At 48.2% G+C, this 22,362-nt stretch overlaps 1 protein-coding gene across 7 annotated transcripts in view; it reads left to right on the forward strand.

The window, feature by feature from the left end:
• The window catches only part of greb1 (growth regulating estrogen receptor binding 1), a 563,483-nt gene that overhangs the window by 532,257 nt on the left and 8,864 nt on the right, over positions 1-22,362 (forward strand). For all 7 annotated transcript variants that reach the window (XM_072498796.1, XM_072498792.1, XM_072498791.1 and 4 more), the window contains 2 exons: positions 16,349-16,549; positions 17,840-17,978. In XM_072498796.1, coding sequence (XP_072354897.1) covers positions 16,349-16,549; positions 17,840-17,978 — 340 coding nt within the window. The remainder of the gene's footprint in view (positions 1-16,348; positions 16,550-17,839; positions 17,979-22,362) is intronic.

A 22,362-nucleotide genomic window follows, 5' to 3' on the forward strand; every position in this document is an offset into this window, starting at 1 on the left:
GCAATGAAGGACAAAACTTCATTTGCCTTCTTAATCATCTGTTACACCTGTAAAACAACTTTTTGCGACTCATGCACTAGCACACCCAGGTACTTCTGCACAGCAGCATGTTTTAATATTTTATCATTTAGATAACAATCCCTTTTGCTATTATTCCTACCAAAATGGATAACCTCACATTTGTCAACATTGTATTCCATCTGCCAGACCCTCGCCCATTCACTTAAACTATCCAAATCCCTCTGCAGACTTCCAGTATCCTCTGCACTTTTTACTTTACCACTCAGCTTACTTGGACACATTGCACTTGGTCCCGAACTCCAAATCATTTATATAAATTGTGAACAATTGTGGGCTCAACACTGATCCCTGAGGGACACCACTAGCTACTGATTGCCAACCAGAGAAACACCCATTAATCCCCACTCTTTGCTTTCTATTAATTAACCAATCCTCTATCCATGGTACTACTTTACCCTTAACGCCATGCATCCTTATCTTATGCAGCAACCTTTTGTGTGGCACCTTGTCAAAAGCTTTCTGGAAATCCAGAGAGACCACATCCATTGTCTCCCCGTTATCTCCCGCTCTGATAATGTCCTCAAAAAATTCCACTAAATTAGTTAGGCACGACCTGCCCTTTATGAACCCAAGCTGCGCCTGTACAATGGGACAATTTCCATCCAGAATGCTCGCTATTTCTTCCTTGATGATAGATTTTAGCATCTACCCTACTACCGAAGTTAAGCTATGTCAACCACATTACTGTGGATCTGGAGTCACATGTAGGCCAGACCAGTTAAGGATGGCAGATTTCCTTCCCTAAAGAATATCCGTGAACCAGATGGGTTTTTACGACAATCGACAATGGTCATCATTAGACTTTAAGTCCCGGGGCTGGATTCTCCGCCGGCGGGATGCTCCGTTTTGCCAGCGCCCGGGGGTTTCCCGATGGCATAGGGCTGCCCCACAATGGGAAACCCCAGCAGGCGTAACGGAGAATCCCGCCGGCGGGTTGAGGCAGAAATGTGGCAGGGCGGAGAATCCAGCCCATGATTTTTTTAATTGATTATTAAAAACATTTTCCACTATCTGCCATGGTAAGATTCAAACCCGGGTCCCCAGATCTTTTCTCTGGCTGTCTGGATTACTAGTCCAGCGCCTATACCAGTACACCACCGCCTCTTGTTCATTCAAGAGAGTCAGCTTGGTCATTTGCACTCAGTATGAGAATTAAATTAAATTCATGACTTACTTGTGTTTCATTGCTGCAGTTATTCAGATTTTACTAAAGCTGCAGTCCAGTGACCCTTGAGTTTGAGGTGAAGGAACTGCTTTTGTGCTCTGTCTGACATGGACATAGTGGTATCCTGATGACTTACCTGCTGATTCTGGAGCAGGAAGGTTAGGATCACATGAGGCATGCAGTGGAGCCGACTCAAAGATGTCCACAGTTATCTTTGCCTTGCCGGGGCTTTTGCCATGGAACAGACAGGAAAAGACAGACAGCAACCAATGGTAGAAGTTGAAGAGTTGTCTTCAAGTCAAACTAGAGCTGTTGTGTGTGAAGAAAGAAGTCTGAAACATTTAACCATGAGAGTAATCTGTACATATGTCCAGTTCACTTCCTAAATAAAGCATCGTCTCTATTAATCCCGGCTGTGCAAAACTACTGAATACAACAGATTTTCTCTTCAACTATGTTAATCAAACTCATACGAAAATAACAGTAACAGTCATCCCAACTTTTATTGACCTCTCCCAGGTGTCTTCTGCGTGTGTATTTTTATCAATGAATAAATGTATTGCTCCCATGTATATATTGGGCGGGATTTTCCAGTCCTTCGTCGTGTGTTTCTCGGCAGCGTGCCATTTGCTGGCGGCGGGATTCTCTCTCTTGCCATCGCTTGTCAATGTGATTTCCCGTTGAAGCCACCCCGCCCGCTGCTGGGAAACCCGTGGGTGGGAATGTGCTGCCAGCAGGAAAAGAAATTCCCAACGGCTGGGGAATTTTAGGCATTGTTTACTGCTTAGCCATGTGCTCATTTTAAATGTTTTACCAATGGAACGAGGAAGTGAGATGGATACCTGCACGATATCCATGGTGACCATAGAATGGTGCACCACATCATTGTAGTGGGCCAGTCGTTGTCCTTGCAATTACCTTTCTTAAAATTTAGAATATCCATTTATAATTTGTTTCCAATTAAGGGACAATTTTAGCATGGCCAATCCACCTACCCTGCACATCTTTTTTGGGTTGTAGGGTGAGACCCAGTCAGACACGGGAAGAATGTGCAAACTCCACACGGACAGTAACCCAGGGCCGGGATTGAACCTGGGACCTCGGTGCCGTGAGGCAGCAGTACTAACCACTGCGCCACCGTGCTGCCCCTGTCTTGCAATTGCACTTGTCACAAATATTCAGCAGTGAACTGTTTAGCCCATGGGTATCATTTAAATACAACACCTGGGAAAACAAATGTGACATTGACCAGAATGACATCTCTGTCATCAGTGCCAGGTCCTGCCATACCTCTGATAGTCGGTATTTCCTAAATATGGCCGACGATTTGATTTGGAACAGACCACTGAACATCTATCAGGTTGTACCCTGCATTATCTGATTATATCCATCATTGAAAACAGATATTTTTCTTATTAATTCTTGAGATATGAACATTGCTAGCAGGGCTAACATAATGACCATCCCTATTTCTCCTTCAGTAGGTGGTGATGGGCTTTGTTCTGGTAACTTAATAGAATTAAATGATTTGTTAGGTCACTTCTGACAACAGTTTGGAGTCGATCACAATGATGTGGGACTGAAGCCACAGATAAGCCAAATCGAGTAACAATATCGGGTTTGCTTCCCTAAAGAAATTAACGAGTCAGTGGGGTGTTTACGACAATCCTTTTTTCACTTTAACTGGTATGATGCGACCTTTTATTTTAGAAGCTCAATTTAAATTCACAAACTCGCATTCTACCCTGATGCCTGACACTGCAGAATGTGTGCTAGGTTCTCTGGATTGCTAGTCCACTAACAACCGGTGCGTTGCCATAACCAAATACTGTGATCATTCTACCCCCACCCATTGTATTCATTAACTATGTTATTGTGAAGCAACGCATCTCAGTGAAGTAAAACTCTACTGCACAATGTTGGAATCGAGCTCTCCGTGATGGTCAGTAAAGTGAAAGTAAAGCACTTCAACAATCCTTGTTGTGAGCTTGTCTCCCAAACTGCATGGCTCATTCAAATGACACAGCAATAATAACTTCCTGCATTTATATGGAATCATGAGTGAAATGTTCCGAACCACTTCACAGAAATGTAATCAGGCAAAAATGGATAGTGAGCCAAAGAAGTAGATTATCAGGAAGGGTGACTAGAAGCTTGTTCAAAGAGGTAGATTTCAAGGAGCTACTTAAAATAAAAGAGGCAAAGTGGTTTAGGGAGGAAACTCAAGAGTGTGGTGGTTGAAGACATAGTTGCCAGTGTGGGGTGAAAAGCCAGGGAATGAATTAAACATTAATGGGAGTTGTGGGGCTGGAGGAGGTTCTGAGTTACTGATGTTTTTATCGAAGGTTTGAATTCCTGAGTCAGACGAACAGGATGCAGCTCCACCAACTCAGATCTCCACCTTTTCCTGTACACTCATGCCATGAATTTTAGCAGTTTCTCTCCCTGCAACTATCTGAGTCCTCCCTCCCTCCTAACTGACGGTTAGTTAGGAATCGCTGACACAGAGAGCTGGGAGGTGCCAGGTTTTGAGTGCTCATTCGGCCCTGTCAAAATCAAACAAGAGCTGAGGAGCAGATTTTAGAAATGACTTGAACTTGGAAAAAATAGCTACAGGACAAGATAGTCCTGGTGGTTGTGTTTCATTGAAGGGGGTGAAAAATGGCCCTTCATTGGAGAGAAACCCTTAACTTCCAAAAGGGCTGCCAGAACCATTGAACAGTGTTCCAGAGCTGTTTTTAAAAAAAATATATTTTATTCAAATTTTTTGGCCAAACAAAACAAGACAAAGGTTTTCCTTTTTACAACAGTAAAACAGTATAAATAACAGTGGCCGTTTTTAACAAATAAATAAATAAGATATAAACTAAATGGCAACTGCCCTATCAAAAATAATAACTCTCCAAAAATAAAATCAAACAATCCAATATACATAGCCTAATACAAATATTTATACAAAAAAAAAACACCCCTGAGGACCCGCCCGGGCCCCCCTCCGCCCCCCCCCCCCCCCTCCCCCCCCCCCCCGGGTTGCTGCTGTTACCTTCCCATTTCCTTTATCGTTCTGCGAGGTAGTCAATGAACGGTTGCCACCGCCTGGTGAACCCTTGAGCCGAACCCCTTAGTGCAAATTTTATCCGTTCTAGTTTTATAAACCCTGCCATATCATTTATCCAGGTCTCCACGCCCGGGGGTTTGGCTTCCTTCCACATAAGCAATATCCTTCGCCGGGCTACTATGGACGCAAAGGCCAAGACATCAGCCTCTTTCGCCTCCTGCACTCCCGGCTCTTCTGCAACCCCGAATATAGCCAACCCCCAGCTTGGCTCGACCTGGACCCCCACCACCTTCGAAAGCACCTTTGCCACCCCCACCCAGAACCCCTGTAGTGCCGGACATGACCAAAACATGTGGGTGTGGTTTGCTGGGCTTCTCGAGCATCTCCCACACCTATCCTCTACCCCGAAAAATTTACTGAGCCGTGCTCCGGTCATATGCGCCCTGTGTAAAACCTTGAATTGTATCAGGCTTAGCCTGCCGCACGAGGACGACGAGTTTACCCTACGTAGGGCATCAGCCCACAGCCCCACCTCAATCTCTTCCCCCAGCTCTTCTTCCCATTTCCCCTTCAGCTCATCCACCATGATCTCCCCTCGTCCCTCATTTCCCTGTATATATCCGACACCCTACCATCCCCCACCCATGTCCCTGAGATCACTCTATCCTGAACCTCCTGCGTCGGGAGCTGCGGGAATTCCCTCACCTGTTGCCTCGCGAAAGCCCTCAGCATGTACTGAAATGCATTCCCTTGGGGCAACCCATATTTTTCTGTCAGCGCTCCCAGACTCGCAAACGTCCCGTCTACGAACAGATCTCTCAGTTGCACAACCCCAGCTTTTTGCCATGCTCCAAATCCCCCATACATTCACCCCGGGACAAACCTGTGGTTATTTCTTATCGGGGACTGCACCGAGGCTCCCGTCCTTCCCCTATGTCGTCTCCACTGCCCCCAAATTTTTAGTGTTGCCACCACCACTGGACTTGTGGTGTATTTCTTCGGGGAGAACGGCAATGGCGCCGTCACCATTGCTTGTAGGTTGGTTCCCTTGCAGGACGCCGTCTCCAATCTCTTCCACGGCGCTCCCTCCCCTTCTCCCATCCACTTACACACCTTTGAGATATTGGCGGCCCAGTAGTATTCACTTAGGCTCGGTAGTGCCGGCCCCCCCCATCCCTGCTACGCTGCAAGAACCCCCTCCTCACTCTCGGGGTCTTCCCGGCCCACACAAAACTCATGACACTTTTCTCAATTCTCTTGAAAAAAGCCTTCATGACCATCACCGGAAGGCACTGAAATACAAAGAGGAATCTCGGGAGGACTACCATTTTAACCGCCTGCACCCTACCCACCAGTGACAGGGGCACCATGTCCCATCTCTTAAAATCCTCCTCCATCTGTTCCACCAATCTTGTTAAATTAAGCCTATGTAAGGTTCCCCAACTCCTGGCTATCTGAATCCCTAAGTACCGGAAATCTCTTGTCACCTTCCTCAGCGGTAAGTCACCTATTCCCCTGCTCTGCTCCCCCGGATGCACCACAAACAGCTCACTCTTACCCATATTCAATTTGTACCCCGAAAATTCCCCAAACTCCCTGAGTGTCTGCATTATCTCAGGCATCCCCTCCACTGGGTCCGCAACATACAGCAATAAATCATCTGCATACAAGGATACCCGGTGTTCTTCTCCTCCCCTGAGCACTCCCCTCCACTTCCTGGAGCCCCTCAGTGCTATGGCTAGGGGCTCAATCGCCAATGCAAACAGTAACGGAGACAGGGGACACCCCTGCCTCGTCCCTCTATGAAGACGGAAGTAATCAGACCTCTGTCTGTTCGTGACCACGCTCGCCACCGGGGCCCTATACAACAGCTGTACCCATCCGATATACCATTCTCCAAAACCAAATCTCCTCAGCACCTCCCACAGATAATCCCACTCCACTCTGTCGAATGCTTTCTCGGCGTCCATCGCCACCACTATCTCCGCCTCCCCCTCTGGTGGGGGCATCATCATTACCCCTAGCAACCTCCGTATGTTCGTGTTCAGCTGTCTCCCCTTAACGAACCCAGTTTGATCCTCGTGGACCACCCCGGGGACACAGTCCTCTATCCTCGTCGCCATCACCTGGGCCAAGAGCTTCGCATCTACATTTAAAAGGGAAATGGGCCCGTAGGACCCACACTGCAGCGGGTCTTTTTCCTTCTTCAAAAGGAGCGATATCGTTGCCTCCGACATAGTCGGGGGCAGCTGCCCCCTTTCCCTAGCCTCATTAAAGGTTCTCGTCAGAAGCGGGGCCAGTAAGTCCATATACTTCCTATAAAATTCCACCGGGAATCCGTCCGGTCCCGGGGCCTTCCCCGCCTGCATGCTCCCAATCTCTTTTACCACCTCCTCCATCTCAATCTGTGCTCCCAGTCCCGCCCTCTCCTGCTCCTCCACCTTAGGGAATTCCAGCTGATCCAAGAAACACACCATTCCTTCCTTCCCTTCCCGGGGCTGAGCCTTATATAACCTCTCATAAAATGCCTTGAACACCCCGTTCACTCTCTCCGCTCCCCGTTCCATCTCTCCCTCCTCATCTCTCACCCCACCTATCTCCCTCGCTGCTCCCCTCTTCCTCAATTGGTGGGCCAGTAGCCGACTCGCCTTCTCTCCATACTCATACTGTACACCCTGTGCCCTCCTCCACTGTGCCTCCGCCTTACCCGTGGTCAGCAGGTCAAACTCCACATGTAGCCTTTGTCTTTCCCTGTACAGTCCCTCCTCCGGTGCCTCCGCATATTGCCTGTCCACCCTCAAAAGTTCTTTCAGCAATCGCTCCCTTTCTTTACCCTCTTGTTTCCCTTTATGTGCCCTTATGGATATCAGTTCCCCTCTAACCACCGCCTTCAACGCCTCCCAGGCCACTCCCACCTGAACCTCTCCATTGTCATTAAGCTCCAAGTACCTTTCGATGCACCCCCTCACCCTTAAACATACCCCCTCATCCGCCAATAAGCCCATATCCATTCTCCAGAGTGGGTGCTGTTCTTTTTCCTCTCCTACCTCCAGGTCTACCCAATGTGGACCGTGGTCCGAAATAGCTATGGCCGTATATTCCGTCCCTGTCACCTTCGGAATCAGTGCCCTTCCCAAGACAAAAAAGTCTATCCGTGAATATACTTTGTGGACATGGGAGAAAAATGAGAACTCCTTACTCCTAGGCCTACTAAATCTCCAGGGGTCTACCCCTCCCATCTGCTCCATGAAGTCCTTGAGCACCCTGGCCGCTGCCGGCCTCCTCCCGGTCCTGGAACTCGATCGGTCCAGCCCTGGATCAAGCACCGTATTGAAATCTCCCCCCATTACCAACTTTCCCGCCTCCAGGTCCGGGATACGTCCCAACATACGCCTCATAAAATTTGCATCATCCCAGTTTGGGGCATATACGTTCACCAGAACCACCGCCTCCCCTTGCAATCTGCCACTCACCATCACATCTACCCCCACTATCCGCCACTATGGTCTTTGCCTCAAACAGTACCCGTTTCCCCACCAAGATAGCCACCCACCTGTTCTTCGCATCCAAACCCGAATGAAACACCTGCCCCGCCCATCCTTTACGTAGTCTGACCTGGTCTATCAGTTTCAGATGCGTCTCCTGCAACATAACCACATCTGCCTTTAATTTCTTTAGGTGTGCGAGTACCCGTGCCCTTTTAATCGGCCCGTTCAGCCCTCTCACGTTCCACGTGATCAGCCGGGTTGGGGGGCTCTTTACCCCCCCCCCTTGTCGACTAGCCATCCCCTTTTTTAACCCAGCTCCTCACCCGGTTCCCACGTACCCGTGTATCCCCCCGACGGCGCCCTCCCGCCTCGACCACCCCATCCCATAACAGCTCCCCCTTCTCCTTAGCAGCAGCAATCGAATTAACCCCCCATCCCCCCCCCTTCCGCTAGATCCCTTCCTAGCGTAGTTGCACCCCCCATGTTGCTCCCAGAAGTCAGCGAACTCTGGCTGACCTCGGCTTCCCCCCTTGTCCTCGGCCCCCACTGTGCGAGGCCCCCTCCTTCCTGCGTCCCTGTTCCCGCCATAATTACCATAGCGCCGGAACAAAGCCCGCGTTTCCCACTCGGCCCCGCCCCTAATGACCGGCGCCCACAGTTCCTCATACTCCCCCCCCCCCCCCCCCCCCCCCCCCCAACATGGGGAAGAGAGAAAAGTTACAGGATCGCAAGATTAACAAACTGAAAAATCATCTCCCCCCCTTTATTCCTCGCCCCACATAATCACCCCACCACTTTGTCCCAAAAGTTCTTTCTCTCGCCAGACTATTCCAGCTTCTCGTCCACAATGAATGTCCACGCCTCTTCTGCCGTCTCAAAGTAGTGGTGCTTCCCTTGGTGTGTGACCCACAATCTCGCCGGTTGTAACATTCCAAACTGGATCTTCTTTTTGTGAAGCACCGCCTTAGCCCGATTAAAACTTGCCCTCCTTCTCGCCACCTCCGCACTCCAACCCTGGTATACGCGGATCACCGCGTTCTCCCACCTGCAGCTCCGAGTTTTCTTCGCCCATCTTAGGACCATCTCTCTGTCATTATAGCGTTGAAACCTCACCACTATGGCTCGAGGTATTTCTCCTGCCCTTGGTCTTCGCGCCATAACTCGATAAGCTCCCTCCACCTCCAAAGGGCCCGTCGGGGCCTCCGATCCCATTAGCGAGTGAAGCATCGTGCTCACATATGTGCCGACGTCCGCCCCTTCTACGCCTTTGGGAAGACCCAGAACCCTTAAATTCATCCTCCTCGAATTATTCTCCAGTACTTCCAGCCTTTCCACACACCTTTTGTGCTGCACCTCGTGCGTCTCTGTCTTCACCACCAGGCCTTGTATTTCATCTTTGTTTTCAGCAGCCTTTGCCTTCACGACCCGAAGCTCCTGCTCTTGGGTCTTCTGCTCCTCCTTTAGCCCTTCAATCGCCTGTAATATCGGGGCCAACAACTCTTTCTTCAATTCCTTTTTCAGCTCTTCCACACAGCGCCGCAGGAACTCTTGGTGGTCTGGGCCCCATAACAAACGGCCACCTTCCGACACCATCTTGCTTTGAGCTTGCCTTCCTTGCCGCTGCTCCAGAGGATCCTCCGCAATCCGGCTGCTATCCTCTCCTTTATCCATGCGTTTCTGGGGGGATTCCCTTCTAGTTTACCGCACAGTGTTTTTGGCCATTTAAATTGCCGTTGGGACTCCTATTAAGAGCCCAAAAATCCGTTCCACCGGGAGCTGCCGAAACGTGCGACTTAGCTGGTCATCGTCGCTCCCGGAAGTCCCAGAGCTGTTTTGTTAATTGGAATAATTGTGCAGCCGGACTTCTCCAATACTGCTGAAATGAGGCAGGTTCACAATGATCAGGAGCCTTTTTTTTTAATAAATATTTTATTGAAAATTTTTGGTCAACCAACACAGTACATTGTGCATCCTTTACACAACATTATAACAACACAGATAACAATGACCTATTTTATATAAACAAAAAACAAAAAATAAATAAATATTAAATAACAAAACTGAAAACTAGCCCTAATTGGCAACTGCCTTGTCACAAGCTACACCCCCCCCTCCCCCCCCCCCCCCAAATCCTGGGCTGCTGCTGCTGCCTTCTTTTTTTCCCCCATCTATCTATCCGCAAGATATTCGACGAACGGTTGCCACCGCCTGGTGAACCCTTGAGCCGACCCCCTTAGGACGAACTTAATCTGCTCTAGCTTTATGAACCCCGCCATGTCATTTATCCAGGTCTCCACCCCCGGGGGCTTGGCTTCTTTCCACATTAACAATATCCTGCGCCGGGCTACTAGGGACGCAAAGGCCAAAACATCGGCCTCTCTCGCCTCCTGCACTCCCGGCTCTTGTGCAACCCCAAATATAGCCAACCCCCAGCTTGGTTCGACCCGGACTCCTACTACTTTTGAAAGCACCTTTGTCACCCCCATCCAAAACCCCTGTAGTGCCGGGCATGACCAAAACATATGGGTATGATTCGCTGGGCTTCTCGAGCACCTCGCACACCTATCCTCCACCCCAAAAAATTTACTGAGCCGTGTTCCAGTCATATGTGCCCTGTGTAATACCTTAAACTGAATCAGGCTTAGCCTGGCACACGAGGACGACGAGTTTACCCTGTTTAGGGCATCTGCCCACAGCCCCTCCTCGATCCCCTCCCCTAGCTCATCTTCCCATTTCCCTTTTAGTTCATCCACCATAGTCTCCCCTTCGTCCCTCATTTCCCTATATATATCTGACACCTTACCATCCCCCACCCATTTCTTTGAGATTACTCTGTCCTGCACCTCTTGCGTCGGGAGCTGCGGAAATTCCCTCACCTGTTGCCTCGCAAAAGCCCTCAATTGCATATACCTGAATGCATTCCCTTGGGGCAACCCATATTTCTCGGTCAGCGCTCCCAGACATGCGAACTTCCCATCCACAAATAGATCTTTCAGTTGCGTTATTCCTGCTCTTTGCCACATTCCATATCCCCCATCCATTCCCCCCGGGGCAAACCTATGGTTGTTTCTTATCGGGGACCCCCCCAATGCTCCAGTCTTTCCCCTATGTCGTCTCCACTGTCCCCAAATCTTCAATGTAGCTACCACCACCCGGCTTGTGGTGTAGTTCCTCGGTGAGAACGGCAATGGGGCTGTCACCATAGCCTGCAGGCTAGTCCCCCTACAGGACGCCCTCTCTAATCTCTTCCACGCCGCTCCCTCCTCCTCTCCCATCCACTTACTCACCATTGAAATATTAGCGGCCCAATAGTACTCACTTAGGCTCGGTAGTGCCAGCCCCCCCCTATCCCTACTACGCTGTAAGAATCCCTTCCTCACTCTCGGAGTCTTCCCGGCCCAAACAAAACCCATGATACTCTTTTCTATCCTTTTAAAAAAAGCCTTCGTGACCACCACCGGGAGGCACTGAAACACAAAGAGGAATCTCGGGAGGACCACCATCTTAACCGCCTGCACCCTCCCTGCCATTGACAGGGCTACCATATCCCATCTCCTGAAATCTTCCTCCATCTGTTCCACCAACCGCGTTAAATTTAGCCTGTGCAATGTGCCCCAGTTCTTAGCTATCTGGATCCCCAGGTAAGGAAAGTCTCTTGTTACCTTCCTCAACGGTAGGTCCTCTATTTCTCTACTCTGCTCCCCTGGATGCACCACAAACAGCTCACTCTTCCCCATGTTCAATTTATACCCTGAAAAATCCCCAAACTCCCCAAGTATCCGCATTATTTCTGGCATCCCCTCCGCCGGATCCGCCACATATAGTAGCAAATCATCCGCATACAAAGATACCCGGTGTTCTTCTCCTCCCCTAAGTACTCCCCTCCATCTCTTGGAACCCCTCAGCGCTATCGCCAGTGGCTCAATCGCCAGTGCAAACAGTAATGGGGACAGAGGACATCCCTGCCTTGTCCCTCTATGGAGCCGAAAATATGCCGATCCCCGTCCATTCGTGACCACACTCGCCACTGGGGCCCTATACAATAGCTGCACCCATCTAACATACCCCTCTCCAAAACCAAATCTCCTCAACACCTCCCACAAATAATCCCATTCCACTCTATCAAATGCTTTCTCGGCGTCCATCGCCACTACTATCTCCGTTTCACCCTCTGGTGGGGCCATCATCATTACCCCTAACAGCCTCCGTATATTCGTGTTCAGCTGTCTCCCCTTCACAAACCCAGTTTGGTCCTCGTGAACCACCCCCGGGACACATTCCTCTATTCTCATTGCCATTACCTTGGCCAGGACCTTGGCATCCACATTTAGGAGGGAAATTGGTCTGTAGGACCCGCATTGTAGCGGGTCCTTTTCCTTCTTTAAGAGAAGCGATATCGTTGCTTCGGACATAGTCGGGGGCAGTTGTCCCCTTTCCTTTGCCTCGTTAAAGGTCCTCGTCAGTACCGGGGCGAGCAAGTCCAAATATTTTCTGTAGAATTCAACTGGGAATCCGTCCGGTCCCGGGGCCTTTCCCGTCTGCATGTTCCTAATTCCTTTCACCACTTCTTCTACCTCGATCTGTGCTCCCAGTCCCACCCTTTCCTGCTCTTTCACCTTGGGAATTTCCAGCCGATCCAAAAAGTCCATCATTCTCTCCCTCCCATCCGGGGGTTGAGCTTCATATAATTTTTTATAAAATGTCCTGAACACTTCATTCACTCTCTCCGCTCCCCGCTCCATCTCTCCTTCCTTGTCCCTCACTCCCCCTATTTCCCTCGCTGCTCCCCTTTTCCTCAATTGGTGTGCCAGCAATCTGCTCGCCTTCTCCCCATATTCATACTGTACACCCTGCGCCTTCCTCCATTGTGCCTCTGCAGTGCCTGTAGTCAGCAAGTCAAATTCCACATGCAGCCTTTGCCTTTCCCTGTACAATCCCTCCTCCGGTGTTTCCGCATATTGTCTGTCCACCCTCAAAAGTTCTTGCAGCAACCGCTCCCGTTCCTTACTCTCCTGCTTCCCTTTATGTGCCCTTATTGATATCAGCTCCCCCCTAACCACCGCCTTCAACGCCTCCCAGACCACTCCCACCTGGACCTCCCCATTGTCATTGAGTTCCAAGTACTTTTCAATACATCCCCTCACCCTTAGACACCCCCCCTCATCCGCCATTAGTCCCATGTCCATTCTCCAGGGTGGCGCCCTCCTGTTTCCTCCCCTATCTCCAAGTCCACCCAATGTGGGGCATGATCCGAAATGGCTATAGCCGTATATTCCGTTCCCCTCACCTTCGGGATCAATGCCCTACCCAGCACAAAAAAGTCTATGCGCGAATAGACTTTATGGACATAGGAGAAAAACGAGAACTCCTTACTCCTAGGTCTACTGAATCTCCACGGGTCCACACCTCCCATCTGCTCCATAAAATCCTTAAGCACCTTGGCTGCTGCCGGCCTCCTACCAGTCCTGGACTTCGACCTATCCAGCCCTGGTTCCAACACCGTGTTAAAGTCTCCCCCCATTATCAGCTTTCCCGTCTCTAGGTCCGGAATGCGTCCTAGCATTCGCCTCATAAAATTGGCATCATCCCAGTTCGGGGCATACACGTTTACCAAAACCACCATCTCTCCCTGTAGTTTGCCACTCACCATCACGTATCTGCCCCCGTTATCCGCCACTATAGTCTTTGCCTCAAACATTACCCGCTTCCCCACTAATATAGCCACCCCCCTGTTTTTCGCATCCAGCCCCGAATGGAACACCTGCCCCACCCATCCTTTGCGCAGCCTAACCTGGTCTATCAGTTTCAGGTGCGTTTCCTGTAACATAACCACATCTGCTTTAAGTTTCTTAAGGTGTGCGAGTACCCGTGCCCTCTTTATCGGCCCGTTCAGCCCTCTCACGTTCCACGTGATCAGCCGAGTTGGGGGGCTTCCCACCCCCCCCCCCTTGCCGATTAGCCATCATCTTTTTCCAGCTTCTCACCCAGTTCCCACGCAGCTGTATCTCCCCCAGGCGGTGCCCCTCCGCCCCTCCTCTCCCGTACCCACTCCCCCCTTTCCCCAGCAGCAGCAACCCAGTAATTCCCCCCTCCCACCCCCCCCCGCTAGACCCCCCGCTAGCGTAATTACTCCCCCCATGTTGCTCCCAGAAGTCAGCAAACTCTGGCTGACCTCGGCTTCCCCCCGTGACCACGGCTCGCACCGTGCGACGCCCCCTCCTTCCTGCTTCTCTATTCCCGCCATAATTATCATAGCGCGGGAACCAAGCCCGCGCTTCTCCCTTGGCCCCGCCCCCCATGGCCAACGCCCCATCTCCTCTCCCTCCCCACCTCCCCCCATCACCACCTGTGGGAGAGAGAAAAGTTACCATACCGCAGGATTAGAACATAAAACCCCTCTTCGCCCCCCACATTCGCCCCACCACTTTGTCCAAACGTTCTTTTTAATAGTCCACTCATTCCAGTTTTTCTTCTACAATAAAAGTCCACGCTTCATCCGCCGTCTCAAAGTAGTGGTGCCTCCCTTGATATGTGACCCACAGTCTTGCCGGTTGCAGCATTCCAAATTTTATCTTCCTTTTATGAAGCACCGCCTTGGCCCGATTAAAGCTCGCCCTCCTTCTCGCCACCTCCGCACTCCAGTCTTGATAAACGCGGATCACCGCGTTCTCCCATTTACTGCACCGAGTTTTCTTCGCCCATCTAAGGACCATTTCTCTATCCTTAAAACGGAGGAATCTCACCACTATGGCTCTGGGAGTTTCTCCTGCTCTCGATCCTCGCACCATAACTCGGTACGCTCCCTCCACCTCCAACGGACCCATCGGGGCCTCCGCTCCCATTAACGAGTGCAGCATCGTGCTCACATATGCCCCGACGTCCGCCTCCTCCACACCTTCAGGAAGACCAAGAATCCTCAGGTTGTTCCTCCTTGCGTTGTTTTCCAGTGCCTCCAACCTCTCCACACATCGTTTCTGATGTGCCTCCTGTATCTCCGTCTTCACCACCAGGCCCTGTATATCGTCCTCATTCTCGGCTGCCTTCGCCTTCACGACCTGAAGCTCCTGCTCCTGGGTCTTTTGTTCCTCCTTTAGCCCTTCGATCGCCTGTAGTATCGGGGCCAACAGCTCTTTCTTCATTCCCTTTTTTATCTCCTCCACGCAGCATTTCAAGAACTCTTGTTGTTCAGGGCCCCATATGAAACTGCCACCTTCCGACGCCATCTTGGTTTTTGCTTGCCTTCCTTGCCGCTGTTCCAAAGGATCCGCTGCAATCCGGCCACTTTCCTCTCCTTTTTCCATCCGTGCCCAGGGGGAATTCCCTTCTGGTTTACCGCACGATGTTTTTAGCCGTTAAAATTGCCGTTGGGGCTCCTATCAAGAGCCCAAAAGTCCGTTCCACCGGGAGCTGCCGAAACGTGCGACTCAGCTGGTCATCGCCGCACCCGGAAGTCATCAGGAGCCTTTTAAAGACAGTTGGCGCCGAATATTCTGCTCCTCTTCCCCAACACCCCATAATACATACATTGTGTATCAGCAACATAAATCATATATAAAAATGAACTTGCATTATAGCATGAGGCTAGCTTCCTCCAATCCAGGTGTGTGCAGTGCTAAAAGAACATCAGTTCTCATGCCACACGATGAAACTGAAGTGGACCCCATTGTAATGATATGTATAATGTACGGAGGATAATGAAAGGGTTAACAAAATGATGTTCATGTATCTCAACACTAGATGGCATCACTGAGTAGCCTTATAAAAGGCTTAGTCTCTAAGCATTCTGGGAGAATGTAAAGGGGAAGGATAGTGAGAGGCTGAGACCGTGTTAGTTGTATTAGAAAGACGTTATAGATTACTGTACCATAGATTTAATACTGTTGTTTGATTAGCTATTACTTTCTAGAGTGTACAAACCATTTAAAGTAGTGTAAATAAACTAGCTTTGTTTTAAATACGTAGCTTGATGTTCTTTGTCAACACTACGACTTTTAACTATCTTGAAGAACTATAAAAGGAACATCACACCCATAGGTTTTGTGCAGTACTTGTGGATGCTAGAAAGCAGATGGAGTCTATCCAAACATATCTTAATTTACAGCTTTGGGATGTGTAGGGGGCCCTCGGTAAGAATTGCACTGAAGCTCTGGTTTCAGATGCAGATAAAAGCAAATTATTGCAAATGCTGGAAAACTGAAATAAAAACAGGAAATGCTGGAACAAACTCAGCAGGTCTGAAAAGAGAAACAGAATTCATGTCTTGAGTTTAATACAACTTTTCTTCCATTTAATGTCTTTGTTCCAGATGCAGATAGTGAGCTAGCCCACTGCAGCTGCCAATCCTGTTCATGTTTTTCCGCACTCCCATTACTTGCTTGACGGTCAGAATTTGGATCAGTATCAAACCAATTCCTTATTTTCGTATCTCATTCAAAGAATATAATTCCTGTCACACTGTTCTTTTTCACGTATGTTGTCTAGAAGCCTTGTGAAAGAAAAGCACTCGAGCGGGTTGTCCTTTGATGACGACACTGAATATATTTGTATTTGTTTCAGGTCCCTGATGTGCCAATGTCCATTTCCCCGTCTCAGTATATCTGTGCTCCAGACAGCAAACATACATTTTTAGCTGCACCAGCCCAATTACTGCTTGAAAAGTATCTGCAGCACACAAGTAACCACCTGTTTCCATTGTCTGTGAGGAACTACAATCATCCCGTGCTGTCAGTAGATTGTTATCTCAACTTAGGACAAGAGGTATGGTGCTAATATTAGAAAATCTATGCACTAACTGTCATTAATAAGTAACTTTTGAAAGTTCTAATCAGGGCTATTCAAGGGTTTTTTGGTGGGGCCCAGAGGAGCACTCCAGCAGCAAAGAGAGCAAGAGGTGGGTCTCAAGGAGGGGCTTAAGGAGACAGTTTCTAATTATAATCTTTATTAGTGTCACATGTAGTCTTACCTTAACAGTGCAATGAAGTTATTGTGAAAATCCCCCAGTCACCACACTATGGCATCTGTTCGAATACACAGAAGGAGAATTCCAGAATGTCCAATTCACCTAACAGTTGTTAAAGCAGAAAAGAAGCCGAAGGTTACCTTTGCTCTTCACAGTGATCCTGGAGTAGTGGAGGACACTGGCATGATCCCTGGTCCAGGAAAATCTGGTGATAAATGCCTAAACCAGTTGTGTACAGGAAATATTGATGTCTGCACCCCTTGAACTTGAGGGCCTGGAAGCGGGAGCCATATCAGGGTTGGTGGAAAACTGGGATGGGAGAGAGCAAGAAAAGGTGTGGCAAGGGAATGGTTGCAAAATTTGATGGGAACAGAAGTATAGTTGAAAAAGATAGGCAGAAGGTGAATATGTGAAATTAGGTTCTTGGGGATTTGGTGGAGAATTTATCCCCAGGCTAAAAAAAAAGAAAGAAGCAGGGTTAGGTGAGCTTGGTGAGGTATAGGAGGTGGGGATATAAAGAGGGAGATGGCCTTGTTAACAGTTGAGACCATGGGAATAGAGATGGCAAGGCTGAACTTGGGTAGGAGAGTTTTGATAGAGGATGAAGTTTAGGTACAGAAGGATAGTTCAGGAGAACGAAGGAAAGCAGAATTGAAATCATCTGATTAATGCAGAGGCTGAAGGAGGAAAGTGAGCAGGATATCATGATTGGGAAACACAGGGTATTATTAAACAATTTTAAGAGGTAAGAGAGGCAAAACACAACGTGGAGGACTAGGAAGAGACGGTATTGTAGATTGGTGGAAGAGACCAAAGTGTGGCTGGTGATGAGAGCTGCTGTAAATGAGGCTGAAGATCCAATACTGAGCATTTCTCAGGCTCACTCGTTTGGGCGCAGACTCTGGATCCTACAGGCTGGCAAATCTAATTTCACACTCAGTTTTGTTGGACGATAAAAGAGGTGTTCAGGATTATATTTGTTCCTACCTGAAACTTGTTATTTAAATCTGTAATTTTACATAAAAGCATTAAGTGAAAGATTTCAGGATGTCGTGACATTTATAATCTCCTTTTTTAAAATGTTTCAGATTACCGTGTGCTTTGTGAGTTCACGTCCTCATTCTTTAAATATAAACACCTCTGGCCTTGCGTTCAGTGGACTCCTTCTGTATCTCTGTGACTCATTTGTCACATCTAGTATTTTGAGAAGATTTCACTTTCTGAAAGGTAAGGCTGTGTTTTATTAAACTTTTCTATTCTGGTCTTTATGCTTTGAAAAGTTTGCTTTTTTCTTTTCTTGAGGACATATTTTTTAAATGGGCTTTCAGAGATACTGGGGGGTAATTTTAGCCACATGTTATGAGTGGTTTGGGCTAGGATGCATGTTATAATTTTAAATGTCACATTGCACACCCAGTTCCATTTTAATGAAGGGGAGTGGAATGGAGGGAAAAGTGACTCCCCCAATCCCAGGAGGCAGGTTGGCCATTTAAATATGATATTGAGGCTGCGTGCCTCATACTTAGCCTGTCTTCCAGGTTTAACTCTAACTGGCTGGGTGTCCTGGTTCTTGGGAAACCCATTAGATAAAGGAAAGCAAGGTAGTTTTGTGTCCTTAAGGTTTATCAGCAAGAAGGAACAGAAGTGTTTGCTCCTGGCCTGCCAAGATACTCCCCAGCCACTCATTAGTCTCCCCGTCTATGATCAGATTCTTCTCTTAGACTGACAACTCCCGCCTGTGAGTATCAGAACCCCCACCTCCTTTTCCCCGAGATTCGGGATCTTCAGTAACCCAGTAATGTGCTACCTAAAGGCTAGCAAAAATTGCATGGAGGCAAAAATGGGCAAACCACAGGGACAGGCTGCAGCAAAGCCATTTCATCAACTAATACATAATACCATATCTGCACTTTTGCATACACGTGTCACACCCACATAAAATGAAAGCATCATATCTTTAAAACATTTTTTTTTTAGAGTACCCAGTTATTTTCTATTGAATTAGTGTGGCCAATCCATCTACCCTGCACATCTTTGGGTTCTGGGGGTGAGACCCACACAGACACTGGGAGAATGTGCAAACTCCACACGGACAGTGACCCGGGGCTGGGATCGAACTCAGGTCCTCAGCGTTGTGAGGCAGCAGTGCTAACCACTGTGCCACCATGTCGCCTCATATCATCATATCTTAAAGTGGTCCATGAGTTAATAATCTGTGTATGTATAAGTAGCCCATTTTAATTTGTCACTGGTTCAATTTAAAAATAACCCAGCAGTGAAGCTTTATTCTTAAACAAGATAAATAAATGTTAATTTATTCTGAAACTACTGCTGAAAGTTACTTGAATAAAAGTGATAAAGATATTCTTTAAAATGCAGATACAAAAATCAGAAAACAGATGAAGGAAAAAAGATATTTAAAGATGAGAGCTCCAATCAGTTTCTATGAGCTATCTCTGTAGCTCCATTGTTTGAATTCCTTCTTTCTGAAGTGGAGGGATTGAAGCTTGAGTTTCAGTTAAACAACTGCGATGACTTCTGCAGTTGAATAGTCGGTGTTTGCTTTTTTTTCTTGTGGACTGAGCAGGACTAGCGTGTTCTGGAGGAGAGAAGCTTTCTTATTCCTTACTAGTTCTGTGGTTATATCACATGAAGATTGTCAGGACTCTTCCTGCAGTTGATTAATTAATACCTTTTCCTCCTTGACTCCTGGTGGCAGAGAGAAATTTAATTAAGAGAATTTTGAAACCTCATTGATGATGTGTCTCAGAGTTGGGGGAACCCTGGGGTTCCAGCATGTTACCATTGAGAGTTGTGTGCTGCTATTATCTCTCTCCCTGCATTTCAAGATGGCTTCTTACAGCCTCCTTTATACAGTTCATAAAATGGCTGCTATGTCAAGAAGTCATTGTTTCATCAGGCAAAGAAATTCACAATGTTTTGGTCCTTTGAAGTCCCTTCCTGTCTCTTGTTCCCTTAGAAGTAAAAGGGTTTCTCACATCTTTTAGAAGACTCAATGGATATCCCAGGAGGGGGCTTGGCATTTTAATGATTCTTCATAGCCAGCTCTGGAGTCAAGTCGACCTTCACCCCATCCACCAGGCTAGCAAAGTTAAGTTTATGGAGCGAGGCCCAATCATGGTCCACCTGGTTTCCCAGATCATGGAAGCTAGTCCTGGCCGGGCAAAATGGCCACCACCCCAGCTCACCTCCCCTACAAGATTCAGCTTGTACTCCGAGAAGGAGTCAAAACTTCCAAGCAGCTCCTCCACTTTGGAGCGTGGGTCCATGATATATAGTAACAAATTATGAACATAGAAGGACACTCTATGTTCCTTCCTCCCCATGCTCTATCCTACTCCATCTGATGGATGACCTCAACGCAATGGCTGAATTGCTAAGGCAAACAAAAGCAGCGGCAATGGACACCCATGCCTTGTACCCTTATTCAGTTGAAAATAGCCCAAGCTCAGGGTATTAGTACTCCCGCTCACAGTGGGGGCCCTGAACAAAAGTTCAATTCATGATATAAATTTTGGCCTGAAGCCAAACCTTCCAAGAATTTCAAAGGGGTACTCCCACTCAACCCTATCAATTGCTTTCTAACCTCCACCGAAATAACCACCTCTGGCTCTGGCCCCAAGGAGGGCGACCGCACAATGTTTAACAATCGCTGAATGTTGGCCGACAACTTTCAACCCTTCACAAAACCAGTCTGCTCCTCCAAAATCACCCCCGGAAGGCAGGGTTCAAAACATGTTGTCAACACTTAGCGCCAGTGTTTAACAACGAAATAGGGCAATACGACGGATCAAGGAAATCAATACCTGCACCAACGTGGCCGGCAACATCCCCCCTGGGACATGGAATCATTAAACATATCCAGCAGAAGTGGGACCAACTAGTCTGCAAATTGTTAGTAAAGTTTGATAGGGAATCCATCTGGACCCAGTGCTTTGTCCACCTGCATTCAACAAATACAGTTCGTGACCTCCTCCGGCTCTATCAATGCCTCCAACTTTTTTTGTTTTATTCTATTACGGGATGTGGGCCTCACTGGTTAGGCCAACATTTATTGCCCCTCCCTAGTTGCACTTCAGAAGGTGGTGATGAGTTGCCTTCTTGAACTGCTGCAGCCCTTCAGGTGCAGCTTAGACCCATTATGCTGATTGGGAGGGAGTTCCAGGATTTTCTCCCAGTGACAGTGAAGGAATGGCGATATATTTCCAATTCGGGGTGGTGAGTGACTTGGAGTGGAACCTCCAGGTGGTGAGGTTCCCAGGTATCTGCTGCTCTTGTCCTTCTAGATGGTAATGGTCATGGGTTTGGAGCTCTTGCCTTCTCTCCTGCTCCACCTCCTCCAGAAAGGCCAACCCATCCAACAACTGTTTCATTGATGATCTCTCCTCTGGGGGCTCTGACTTATACAGCTCTCAATAGACGCCTCATTAACCTTTGCTGGGGCGGAAACTCACCTGTCGCCCAAGTCCCTGATCTGCACTATCTCCCGAGGGCCATCTGCCATCTCAGCTAACAGACGACCGACCTTCTCCGCAGATTGTGGAGGCTTTGGTAGTGATCGTTCAGGAATCAATGAATCATAGAATCATAGAAGTTTACAGCATGGAAACAGGCCCTTCGGCCCAACCAGTCCATGCCGCCCAGTTTTTACCATTAAGCTAGTCCCAGTTGCCCACACTTGGCCCATAACCCTCTATACCCATCTTACCCATGTAACTATCTAAATGCTTTTTAAAAGACACAATTGTACCCGCCTCTACTACTACCTCTGGCAGCCCATTCCAGACACTCACTACCCTCTGAGTGAAGAAATTGCCCCTCTGGGCCCTTCTGAATCTCTCCCCTCTCACCTTAAACCTATGCCCTCTAGTTTTAGACTCCCCTACCTTTGGGAAAAGATGTTGACTATCTACCTTATCTATGCCCCTCATTATTTTATAGACCTCTATAAGATCACCCCTAAGCCTCCTACGCTCCAGGGAAAAAAGTCCCAGTCTATCCAGCCTCTCCTTATAACTCAAACCATCAAGTCCCGGCAACATCCTAGTAAATCTTTTCTGCACTCTTTCCAGTTTAATAATATCCTTTCTATAATAGGGTGACCAGAACTGCATACAGTATTCCAAGTGTGGCCGTACCAATGTCTTGTACAACTTCAACAAGACGTCCCAACTCCTGTATTCAGTGTTCTGACCAATGAAACCAAGCATGCCGAATGCCTTCTTCACCACCCTGTCCACCTGCGACTCAACCTTCAAGGAGCTATGAACCTGTACCCCTAGATCTCTTTGTTCTATAACTCTCCCCAACGCCATACCATTAACTGAGTAGGTCCTGGCCTGATTCGATCTGCCAAAATGCATCACCTCACATTTATCTAAATTAAACTCCATCTGCCATTCGTTGGCCCACTGGCCTAATTGATCAAGATCCCGTTGCAATCCTAGATAACCTTCTTCACTATCCACTGTGCCACCAATCTTGGTGTCATCTGCAAACTTACTAACCATGCCTCCTAAATTCTCATCCAAATCATTAATATAAATCACAAATAACAGTGGACCCAGCACCGATCCCTGAGGCACACCAC

The sequence above is a fragment of the Scyliorhinus torazame genome, chromosome 4 (genome assembly GCF_047496885.1).
Source record: "Scyliorhinus torazame isolate Kashiwa2021f chromosome 4, sScyTor2.1, whole genome shotgun sequence".
Lineage (NCBI taxonomy): Eukaryota > Metazoa > Chordata > Chondrichthyes > Carcharhiniformes > Scyliorhinidae > Scyliorhinus > Scyliorhinus torazame.